Source organism: Mirounga angustirostris, unplaced genomic scaffold (genome assembly GCF_029215605.1).
Source record: "Mirounga angustirostris isolate CCGP_5_RB_7025 unplaced genomic scaffold, mMirAng1.0.hap1 SCAF_4, whole genome shotgun sequence".
Lineage (NCBI taxonomy): Eukaryota > Metazoa > Chordata > Mammalia > Carnivora > Phocidae > Mirounga > Mirounga angustirostris.
This window is the reverse complement of record NW_026991712.1, coordinates 88,398,491-88,411,001: the sequence shown is the minus strand read 5'-3', so window position 1 is coordinate 88,411,001 and position 12,511 is coordinate 88,398,491. Positions and strand designations below refer to the sequence as shown.

Below are 12,511 nucleotides of genomic sequence, written 5' to 3'. Positions count from 1 at the left end.
AAGAAGAGTTATTTCTGTCCCTTTTACTAGTGCCTACTTGGTAGGTAGGCAATGAATATTTGCCAGTAAAAAAAATAAATGAACGAATGGACTTTACATAAAGAACCTCAGTTTTCCTTTGCCAGGTGTCTCTTGGGTCTCCACCTCTGACACTGCAGGACCAGATCCCTGGGGCAAGGGAAAGACATCCTCAGAGCCAGGTCTTAGATCTGTGGTGCCCAACTGTGGAACTGAATCTGTGAAGCCAGGCCAGAGCCACCCCCTGCTGTCCTCTTAAGAGGATCCCCTTTATCCTCTACAGACCCTGCTGGCCTCGGGGCACTGTCTCCATTTGGGGAAATGTTCTCCTCAAGAGCACTCATTCTACAGCACCCAACTCATAGGCAGTGAGTGGGGAGGAGAGGCACCCCTCTCTCTCCAGCCCCTCCAAGCCCCACCTTCATGCTGCCAAGACCACTCATGCTCAGTGGGATTCAGGAGCGATGGCAACCTTGGGTGCTCCCTTTTTTACAATGTCAAAAAAAAAAAAAGAAAAGGGCAAATAGTTTATTCTGAACAAAAGAAGAGTGTATCCTGTGGAATATCACAGAGAACTTCCAGTTCCCCTCAAGCTCCCCTCTCCCTCCTGACACCCACAGCTGGGTGACCTGCCCAACCTAGACCTGAGTCCTTTACCCCCAGATTGAGGAGCAAGAGTTATTCTTCTTGTTCCCTCATTCCTCCTACCTTTTCATCCAGCTTCTCCCACCAGGAGAAGCCAGGAACACTGAGGGGAAACAGAAAATCCATAAGGAAGCTTACCCGGTTAAGGAAAGTTCAGATCACAGGTACAATACACTCAAGAAAAAAATATATATATAAAGAAGCTCATCCCAGAGAGTCAGGAAGGGTAAAAAACAGACATTCTGCAGGACTCAGACTATGAGGGTATCATCTTTATTGTTACATGGCCTCCTTCTCTCCCAGATCCTGGGGTTGCCTATCAGGATAGATCATGGCTCAAGCTGCCAACCCACAAGCTTTGCTGAGCAGCTGTTTTCCCCAGGAGAAGCATGGGACTTTAGGGATATTCTCACTCCACTCAAATGGGAGTTTACAAACTTATTGGTCAGGAAAAACAGACACATCTTAAAAGTGAGATAATTCAAGAGACATTGCAAGGGAGTTGCCAAATGGCTGGTATGGACAATGCAATGGGTTCTAGGAAGTCACTGTAGGCTCCCGTGGGTAGGAACAAACAGAAAAGACTCCAAGGAAAAAGTCTTGAAAGATGGGTTCGATTTCAGAGGCTGGACACAGCACAGAAGTGGTCTATGCAAGGAGGGTGGGAAGTGAGCAGAGGCTTGGAGGCAGGGACACCTAAGGTATGTTCTGGAGCACACCCATATGTGCCCTGGTGGCCAGACTGGTTTGGCTAGAACTGAGGATGTGTACAGGGGAGGAGTCAGATGTGAGGGTGGAGAGGTGCCTGAAACCCAGGTGTGGATCCTGAGATGACATGCGATGGAGTTTGGACATCACCTCTGCAGCAGGGAGACTGTCTTTGGAGAGATGCACATAGAATGTGTTGGAAATTGAGGTTGTTGGGAAAGGAGGCGTGACATTTTCAGGGCAAGAGGTAGGGATGTGTCAACCATGCTTCCTTAAAAATAAGCCCCCTTTGTTCCAACAGAAGAACCTCGTTTCAGTCCAATACAGGTGCCTCCTTGGTCTCCACAATCACTGAAACCCTGTGGCTCTGGAATCCCATCACAAGGTCCAAAGCTGTCACCAGTTCCTTGCCACTGGTTATAACCAGCTGGGCCACAGCTGGGGGCCTCAATGTCTAGGCGGCATGGGCTAGACTCATGACAGCCTCGGTCTGCTCGGCATGGGATTGGATTTGGTCCCAAGCATGGGCTGGGACACCACCGAGGCTCCACACAGGGCTCTGGGCTCGGGCAGGGTGCTGGAAGGGGAATTGGTTCTGGAAGTAAATAAGGTTCTGGGAGCTCACAGGGCTGTGGACATGGACGTGACTCGGGAAATTCACGCTGCACTGGTCTAGGATGTGGGGCTGCGCATGGGTCTGGACATGGTTCTGGACACAGACAGGGTTCGGAACGTTGCCGCGGTGGAGGACATGGGCGGGGCTCTGATCTTGCACGTGGTTCTGGACGTGGATATGGCCGTGGAGCAGGATGTGGACATGAACGTGGGGCAGGAAGTGGGCATCGCTGGAGTGATCTCTCTGGACTTTGGTCCAGACGCCGTGGTGGACAGAAACTTGGGAGTGGACGTGACTCTGCACGTGGCCTCAGCTCCGGGCAGGAGGCACCCCAGGAGGGTTGTGGGGCACAACTCTCAGAGCAGCGTCTGATGGGGGGAATCTGAACTGGACACTTTTGCGGGGGGACCTGCCTGGGGCAGCAGGGGGAGGAAATCTCTATCCGGCACTTGGGACCACATCTCTGAGAGCAGCCTGAAGTGGGACCCCGAGGACAGCCACTGCTATAGATGGGCTCAGAGCGGCGTGGTGGGGTGCAGTAGTTATAGGAACTCGAAGAACATGCTGATGGCAGCCAGCTGCTGTAGTAGGGCTCAGACCGTCGTGGAGGGGAACAGCTGCGGTAAGAAGGTTGCAGCTGGCGAGGAGGGAGGCATCTGCTGGTGCTCTGGGAGCGACGCTGGGCGGGGAAGCTCCCATAAGAGCCTCGGGCCTGGCACTGGGGTGCGCAAGTTCTAAATGAAGCCCGGGACTGACGCTGGGGGGTGCAGTTGTTGTAGTAAGTCCCGGATTGGAACTGTGGGGCGCAGTTGCTGTAGGAAGCCGGGGACTGACGCTGCAGGACGTATCTGCCATGGGAGCCCTGATACTGGCACGGGGTTGAGAATCTTCCCTGAGTCTGGGAAACTGGGGGACAAGCCAGGTAAGTCTGGACAGGCTGAGGAGCTGGACGGGGTACAAAGGTCTGGACTGGGCATTCCACATAAGTTTCTGTATAACAAACTGGAGTACATTCTACATAGCAGGTCTGAACAGGGCATGGAGCTTCACATTGCACACAGGACACCTCAGGCTGACATGGAGCCTGGCATTGAACACAGGAAATTTGAGATTGGCATGGAGCCTGGCACTTCACCTGGGTGGTCTTAGACTGGCATGGAGCCTGGCACTTCACCTGCATAGTCTGGGACTGGCATGGAGCCTGGCATTTTACCTGGGAAACTTGAACTGGGCATGATGTGGGACACTCCACAATTTGCATCTCACAAGGGGCTTGGACCACCGCCTGGCTCTTGGCACTGGGGAACTGGGAGGGGTAGAAGGAGGAACCCTTCACACAGCACTGGGGGAGCGGCAGGCAACACTGAATCTGCTGCTGGTCACACATGGTTCTGATGCAGGCAGGTGAGTGAGACCTACGGTAGAAAAATCAGTGTCAGGAGAGTAAGTTGTTGGGAAGAAGGGTCTAGGACCAAGGGGGAGACACCCTGCTTCTCCCCTGTACTTTCATCCCCAACTCTCGACCTTTACCCTAGAACACTTACTGAGTTAGATGGACCCAATATTAGTCACCACTGCCCATGAGACCTGTCTTGGATCTACCAAAGGACCTAACTGAAGTCTTGATCTGAGGGAACTTCAAAGGCACAGCCAGGGGAGCAGGCATCCAGGGTCTCCCCCTGGAGGGTGGGCATACCAGTGTCCGACACAAGAGGGTGTTGAAGACAACGGGATTCCTTGTCCTAGGTGGCAGGAGCGCACTCTATAGGAGGTAGAGGTGCTTCTAAGGCTGCAGCCCAAAGTGGGGTTTCCACACCCACAGGAGCTTGGATATCCTCACAGACATGCAGTGGCAACACACACATGTGCAATCATGTAAAGATGAACATATGGGAGCAAGCATTCAGGCACCATGTGCTCGCAAAACATCCACTGGAAAGTAAAGGATCCAGTCAGTTATTGGGCAGCTCAAACCCAACATATCTACATTCAATATTTTTAGGTGAATTTGTTTAAATGACTCTCATGGACATAGGCAAAACACACACAGACAAAACACACCAGCCTTGGAAAGAACCACCATGGCAGCTTGCCCAGGCAGGTTGTTGTTGTAAATCACCTGAAGTTGGACAATCTGCTGGCTTCAGAAATATTTTACCCCAGCCACTCTTAAAGGCAGGGAATGACTGCCTAAGATGGAGTAACCCAAAAAGCGCAAGATTCCTAAATCACAAGACTGGCATTCAGGCACACATAAACCCCTATACAACAGGAGCATTACAAACATGACTTGGGGGATTCAGGCATACTTTCTAACACTACACTTATCCAGGGAGAAACAGAGGGCAGTCTCCATTCCTCTGCCCTCCCTAAATTCACCTGCTCATATACAGGCAACCCAGTGACCAGCACAGCAGGGTGGCTGATTTAACAATTAACTCATCCAACAAAACACTTCTCAATAAGCTCCAGATATACTGAAAATGCTTCTAATGAAAGGCAAAGCCTTCCATTCTCTATTAATAAAGAATATCTAAAAACACATGCCCTTAGGGAAAGTAACCCCCCTACACACATCTCTGCTCACAAAGTGTAAATTACTCATGCATCTTTTCCAGGGTGAGATGTCCTGATGTGGGAAAATGGTACCTGAGCAGGAAGCCAGCATTATCAAAGGCAAATACACTTACTTCAGACCCTCAGTTCTTCATACAAACTTCACAGATATTCTTCTTATGTCCTGTAAAAGTCTACCAGACTTTTCTCCTCAGGTTTAGGTACCACTCTTCCTCTGCTTGCAATTCCCGCCTCCCTCACTATGCCTCACCCTTGTGAATCTGGGCATCCCCTGAGACACATCCCTACCCCAATCCCAGGACCCAACCACAGACTCACCCTCCTCACAGCAGGCAGACATTCAGGCTGAAGCATCTGGACAGAGGGCTGTCTTTATATAAAGGGTTCTGGGTCTGGCTTACACAATGAGACAGCTGGTTGGCATCTGCATGGTTCATCACCCAGGTTGGCATTCTAGCAGCCAGTCCCCTCCCTGTATGTCTGTGCTTGCAGTCACCTACAGAATGTAGGAGTGTCTCACATCAATGTCAAAGCTTCTGGACCATGAAGGGGCAGATTCTTGTTTTCTTCCTCCTTCTTCACCTTATTGGTTTCTTCTCCATCCTTAGGAGACCTGGTGGTGGAGATAATGAGGGGTAGCAAAGGTTTTATCTGTCCTAAAAGATGATTCCAGGTCCCTGACTTCCTCCTTATGTCAGGTTCTCATCAGATAAATATTAAAGAGGAAAAATTCCCTAACTTGAAGCAATTAAAGTCACCTGAAAGATGCAACACTACAGAATGAAGAGAACATGGTCAGACCTGAAGCTAACATCACAGGTTGGCTACTTATGGCTGGGTGACCTTTAAAATCAACCTGAATATTAATATACTCAACTGAAAAATGAAGATAATTAAATCTTTCCAGAGTTGTTGTGTGGGTTAAGGCAATTATTTTATGCAAAAGCATCCAGCCAAGAATGATACTCAAAATCTAACATCCACTCAGAGTAAATGCTGACCGTAAGCAACAAGGCATAGTATTTACTCCTACTCCTGAGCTGAGCAGCCTGGTGGTTTTACAGCAGGTACTCAGCTAATGCTATGGAGTAGTCCTTGAAGACAGCATAGTGCAGGACAAAAGTACTAACCTGGCATCCTGTGAGCCAGATACAGTCAGGATGAGACATCTTTTTATTTTTTGCCTACATAATTTTTGTTTATATAGTTTAGTAAGTAATTATAAATATTTAGAAATAGAGAAATTATACTTAAGATTCTAGACATCCAGCTTTTCCGCTAATATCAAAAGATATGTCATAGGTGAGCCTAATTTCCATAAACCCAATAATTAATAGTGCCCCTCTTAGATAGGGCATATATTTTTATGTTCTACATCTACTTCTATGTTCTACAATTCTCCATCATTCTATAATATATCTGCGATGCAATGCAAAGTATAGTTTCTTTTTTGTTATTTTACTTATGCTCTTGTTTTTCTTTGGTGAGATTAAAGGAAAGTAGAATAATCCTTCTACCTGGATCATTTCACTTTTTTATGTAACCTTCCAACCTCTCTAGGCATTAAAGATTCTGACCAAGCTTATGAGCACAGACTTTAGACAGATTTGGGATTGAATCTGAACTCTAGTACTTGTTAATGGGTGAAAGCTACTTAACCTCCATAAGCCTCAGATTGCTTATCTATAAAATGGAAACAAGAAGAAGAAGGTGAAGAGGAGGAAAAAGAAATAAGAAGAGAAATAAAGAAGAGGAAGAAGAATTGGAAAAGCCATAGGATTATCATGTGACTTAAATGAGACAGCTGATCTAAAGTAGTTAGCACTCAGTTACCCAATTAGCTCTCTGGGCTTTAGTTTCCTCATATGAAGATGGGAGTAAAAATGCCTCACTAGGTTCTCATGAAGATAAAATCAGATAATGGGTATGAAAGTGCTTTGTGACCTACAGTGCACATACCAGTCCCTCCTATGGAGAAGTCTCTGCCCAGGTCCACCTGACTTCAGAGTCCAAGTTCTGGGTCCCAACACTCATTCCAAAGGGGGTCTCCAGATATCATTTCAAACTTGTGTATGATTATAGACTTTCAGAAGGTCAAAGCAACAAGGGTCCCCAGAAATTTTCCAGTCCCACCCTGTCATTCTACAGCTGAGGACTCCAAAGCCCGGAAAGATGAACCTCTCTGGGGCTTAAAGCTAATGGCTTTCTTGGAGAGATAAGGCTCCAGGTAGCTCTAGTCCCAGATCAGGACTCTTTCCACTACAACAGAGAAAGTAGTTCTCTGATCACACAATTTGGCCAAGGTGCTCTGAACTTGTATAGCCCTGGGCTTGATATTGGCCTAGAAGGTATTCAGGAAATCAGTGAAGAAGAAAAACTGAAAACATAGACCAGCTGGCCTCACCAGAATGTGAATTATTGAATCCCAGAGTCTCCCTCACTCATCTTTTGATAGGATGTACACTTTCTGAAGGGAATATTTCTATCTTTTTCATCTTTGTGTCTCTAGATTCCTGAATTAATATCAGTGTGTTCATGGATGGGTAGAGATGAATGGAAAAATGGCATGAAATTGGGCTTGTTTTACACATCTTAAACCACTGGAGAATGAATTGATATTGTCCAATCCAAAGACCAAAGAGCACTGTGACCCTTGTTACTTCCTGCTTCCTGCTTTTTTTCAGAGAGAGGTGGGAGGAGAGTCATGGAGGAGGACCCTGTGGGTAAGTCTTGCAAATGACCAGGAGGTCAAGTGTTAGTTTTCAACAATATCTATAGATAGATGGGGCTCTTTAGAAATATACATGGCTAGACATATAACCATATAAACCTAGGAACAGGTGACAACAATGTAGTGATTTATAAAATTGATATAAAGATATCAAAAGAGAGCTGAGTAGATATCTACAAAAATGATAAAAATAGAGGTAGATATAATGAAATACAGAGCAAAAGATAGAGATGAGTTAGAGATTAAAAATATACAGAAGTATAAATTGTACAAGCTGGGAGTGAAATAGGTCATGTGAAAGAGACACAGAGGCACAGGGATAGCAGCATATATGGATGCATTAATTTAAAAAGATGGAGGCAACTCAAAAGGTATGCATAAATCCAGAGATAACTGACTGAGCACTTGCTATATAACTGTCACTTGGCTAAGAATTTGACATATATTAACTCTCTTCATCTTTAAAATAGCCCTGGTGATGATAAAATAATTATCATTATTTTATAGCTGAGAAAATCAAAGTTCAAAGTAGTAGTAAATTGTTGGTGGTCACAAGCTTGGAAATGGCAGAACCAGGACTCAAAGCCAAGTTATCTAGAGATAGAGGCTCAGGAAGTAGATATACAATGAGACAAAGTTACCTTGAGTTACAGATACATAGAGAGGCACTCTATGTTTTGTTGTACTATGAGACCCTTTTTAGGAGTTATGGTCCTTTGGGGCCCAGGCTTGCTGAACCTTAACAGAATTCACTGGTGTGTTAGGATGAGTTGATCCTAAGAGCTAGAATAAATACTTATCCTCGCTTTTCAAAGATGTATGTTTTTAAACTGATTTGATAAAACTTCTCCCTTTGTATTATTCACATTCTTCTTTTCATTTAAGTCCCCTCCTATCACTATAATACTGGAGGTGCAGGGACTCACCCCTGAAATGGAGGTGATATTTGTCATCTCAGATACCTTTCAATCTTTCCATATAAATTATCAGTATCTTATGACCTCTACCCTCAAGAATTGGGGTAATCAGGGTTTTATCCTATCTCCAGGATACTACTGAGTTGTCCTCCCTAAGTCCAGTTTCAGTGGATCAGATGTGTATTTAAACCACATAGTACCTAATGTGTCAACTAGGGTAAAGGTAAAGGCACAAAATACTATCATAGATTGTCACCAAATAGCTGTTTAATAGATAAAGAAATAAGAACACCTCTCTGTGTGAGAGAGAACAAAGAAAAGTTAATACTAAACAGATCAGAAGAACTCCCCAGTTCTGTTTGCAACCACCTTTAACAGAGACATTAAAAATAAAAGAGGAAGCAAGCACAAGAGGGATGGTGATTGGGAACATCAAAAGGACATACAAGGAGATGTAAAGATGTAGATGGACACAGAGAGAGGCTGGAGTTGGAAATTCATGAACAGAAAATGTGTAGAAACCAGGAAGTAGGTATAAGACCCAAAGTAGAGTTATATATATACTTTAACTCTTTTTCACATTTTGCAAATTTGATAATGTTGCCTCAATTAAATTTAATAGTAATATATGTACGTTTCCTCAGCAGAATAAAAGCTAGGCTAGACAACTCGTACTCCTGCTTATACAGAGAATTTGGGGCCTCTGAAAGTGTTACTATCTTGTAACACTCATACCATCAAACAGTAATACTCTGAGTCTAGTGCAGAACTAAACCAACTACTCTTTTAATCACAGTAAACTCTGACAGTTGTCACCATGGCGAATGGACAGTCCTGCTTCATCAGATGCTCAGCCTTGTAGAAAATAATCAGTGTAGCATCGTTGGGTTATCAATATCCAGTGATTTAGAGAAGTGTAAAAAGGGGTTTGCTGGCAAAGATACATCAAATGCCAAGCTGTCTTTGGTTACAGAGAAACCTTTTGCCACATCCTGCTGCTCAGTTATGTGCTCCCATTGTAAGCTGGTGCTTCATGTCTGATGCCTTTTCTCAGAATTCTTTCCTCTGCTCAGAACACTGTCTCCTGACCCTCTCTCCCCACCCACCCCATTCCCCTGTGTGCCAGACATCTGCTAGAATTAGTATCACTCCAAGGTCTCCATAAGCCTCACTTAACTCTACTATTACCATTGCCCCAGGTGAACTGAGCCACAATGGGGCCCCAACAGTCTTCTTTTATGGGACCTACAAATAATGCACATCTTTACCAATGGGTCTGTTTTTTTCACTAGATGATGAGCATATTGGTGGCAGAAGACTGTGTCTAGCAGAAAGCCATGTTCCTAGAAAGTGTCCACTAAATGTTTGTTGAATGACGTTATGAAAATCAGTCTAGTAGTAAGTCCCAGGAGCCAATTAAAAGAGCTGGTTGCCTGATAGGATACCAAGAAAGACTTCAGTAGATATAAGTTGGCTAGAAAGAAGATGAGATTTCACTAACTAAATTGAATATAAAGATATAGATTCCTCTTTTATGTTTGAATTACTTGTTTGCTGTGGGTTTCAGAGGTAAACTACTTCCAGTTTAGAGACTGGAACCTTATTATATATATATTTTTGCCAAAATATAGTCTTGAGGTTAACTTATTACTGTAAAATTCCTTTATTCATTATAAATCTCTTTTATTAACACAAAGAAGACATTAAAATTTGTGTGGCCTCCAGCAAAATCACTTAAATTCTCTGGGTCTCAGTTGAACTGGTAAATTCTGAAGTTACTTATGGTTCTAACAATTGATTCAAATTATAAAGATAGAAATAGAGTGAGAAAGAGAAAGAGAGAGAAAATTATAGATTGAGGTAGAACAATGAAATAAATAAATATAGAGCTGTGATAATAGTGTCAGCATTAGATATATATACAGAAAGATGAAAGGATAAATTTGTATAATAATGTTCATAAGAGTACACAGGTGAAATTAAGATTAAAATATATCATTCTTCATACTGTACATAAAAATTAACTCAAAATAGATTACAACCCAAAAGCTAAAACTATAAAATTCTCAGTAGAAAACATAGAAGTAAATTAGTCAACAGTTTCTTAGATACAACACCAAAAGCAGAAGCAATAAAAAAAAATAGTTAAATTGGGCTTCATAAAAATTAAAAACTTTTGTGCTGCAAATCATACCATCAAGAAAGTGAAAAGATGTCCACAGGCAATGATAACACTAATTTGAAAAGATATATGCACCGCCATGTTTATTGCAGCATTATTGACAATAGCCAAGATATGGAAACAACTAAGTGTCCATTGATAGATGAATGGATAAAAATTACGTCTGTGTATGTGTGTGTGTGTAGTGGAATGTATATATACAATGGAATATTACACAGCCATAAAAAAGATGAGATCTTACCATTTGTGACAACATGGGTGGGCCTAGAGTGTATTATTCTAAATGAAATAAGTCTGACTGAGATTTTACTCATATGTTGTATCTAAAAAACAAAAAATGAACAAATGAACAAACAAAAAGCAGAATCAGACCTATAAATACAGAGAACAAACTGATGGCTGTCAGAGAGAAGGGGGTTTAGGGGATGGGAAAAATGGGTGAAGGGGAGTGAGAGATACAGGCTTCCAGTTATGGAATGAATAAGTCAGAGAGATGAAAGGCACAGTGTAGAGAATATAGTGAATGATACTGTAATCATATTGTATGATGACAGATGGTAGCTACACTTGTATTGAGCACAGTATAACATATAGAGATGTTGAACCACTATATTGTACACCTGAAACTAATGTAACATTGTGTGTCAACTATACTCAAATAAAAAAATTTTTTGAACCTCAAAAAATGTGAAAAAATAACCCACAGAATAAAAGAAAATATTTGTAAATCATATATCTCAAAATGGACTTGAATCTAAAATATATAAAGAACACTTAACTAAATAATAAAAAGATGTTACAATTTAAAAATGGACAATGGATCTGAATAGATTTTTTTTTCCATAGAAGATACACAAGTGGCCAGCAAGCACATAAAAATATGTTCAAAATCACTGGTCATCAAGGAAATGAACATCAAACCCTCAATGACATAGTGCTTCATACCCATTAGCATGACTATAAAAAAAAAAGAAAAGAAATAGGCAATAACAAATGTTGGGGAAAACATGGAGAAATTGAAACCCTCAATACATTGCTGGTGGAAATGTACATGGTGCAGCCACTGTGGAAAACAGTTTGGCAGTTCCTTAAGTTAAACATAGAGTAACCATTTGATCCACCAAGCCACTTCTACCAAAATGAAAATATCACCAAGCAAAATGAAAATATGCATCTACTCAAAAATTTGTACATGAATGCATTGTAGCAGCATATTTACAGTAGCCACATTGTGGTAACAATCCAAAGGTCCATCAGTTGATGAATGAATAAACACAAAGTGGTATACTGACACAATGGAATATGTATTTACCATAAAAAAAAATGAAATTCTGATACATGCTACAACATGGATAGACCTTGTAAACATTATGCTAAGTGAAAGAAGCTGGTCACAAAAGACCACATATTATATGATTCCATTTCTTTTTTTTTTAAGATTTTATTTATTTATTTATTTATTTATTTATTTATTTATTTATTTAGACAGAAGGAGTGTGCACAAGTGGAGGGGAGGGGCAGAGGGAGAGGGAAAGAGAGAATCTCAAGCAGACTCCACACTGAGTGCAGAGCCCAACATGGGGCTCGATCTCATGATTCTGAGATCATGACCTGAGACAAAATCAAGAGTCAGAAACTTAACCGACTGAGCCACCCAGGCACCCCCGTATGATTCCATTCTGTAAAATGTCCAGAATAGCCAAATCTATGGGAACAGAAATTAAGGCTTGGGGAAATGGGTGGGGTGTGACTGCTAATGGTTTCATGATTTCACAGGATTTCATTTTGGAGTGATGAAATATTCTAAAATTAGATTGCAGTGATAATTATACAGCTCTGTGAATACTAAAACATTGAATTGTAAACTTTAAATAGGTGAACTGTATGAAGTGTGAATTATATTTCAGTAAAGATTATATACATATATTTACACATATATGTACATATGTGAACATATTGTATACAGACACACACACACACAGATAACACACACACATCCCTAAATCTTGGTAAAACCTAAATCACAGTCATGAAGCATAGAATCACAGGCTTTTGGAGATCCAGCCTCCCTGCCATATATGGTACCTCCTACAATATCCCTAGGGAACCTCAGTCAG

The 12,511-nt window shown here is 42.3% G+C and overlaps 1 protein-coding gene across 1 annotated transcript; it reads right to left on the bottom strand.

Moving 5' to 3' along the window:
* Nucleotides 1-940: 940 nt before the first annotated feature.
* Nucleotides 941-3,387, bottom strand: KPRP (keratinocyte proline rich protein). The gene has a single exon (XM_045895337.2). The coding sequence runs from the start codon at nt 3,372-3,374 to the stop codon at nt 1,644-1,646; it is 1,731 nt and encodes a 576-aa protein (XP_045751293.2). The 5' UTR covers nt 3,375-3,387; the 3' UTR covers nt 941-1,643.
* Between the last annotated feature and the right edge of the window lie 9,124 nt (nt 3,388-12,511).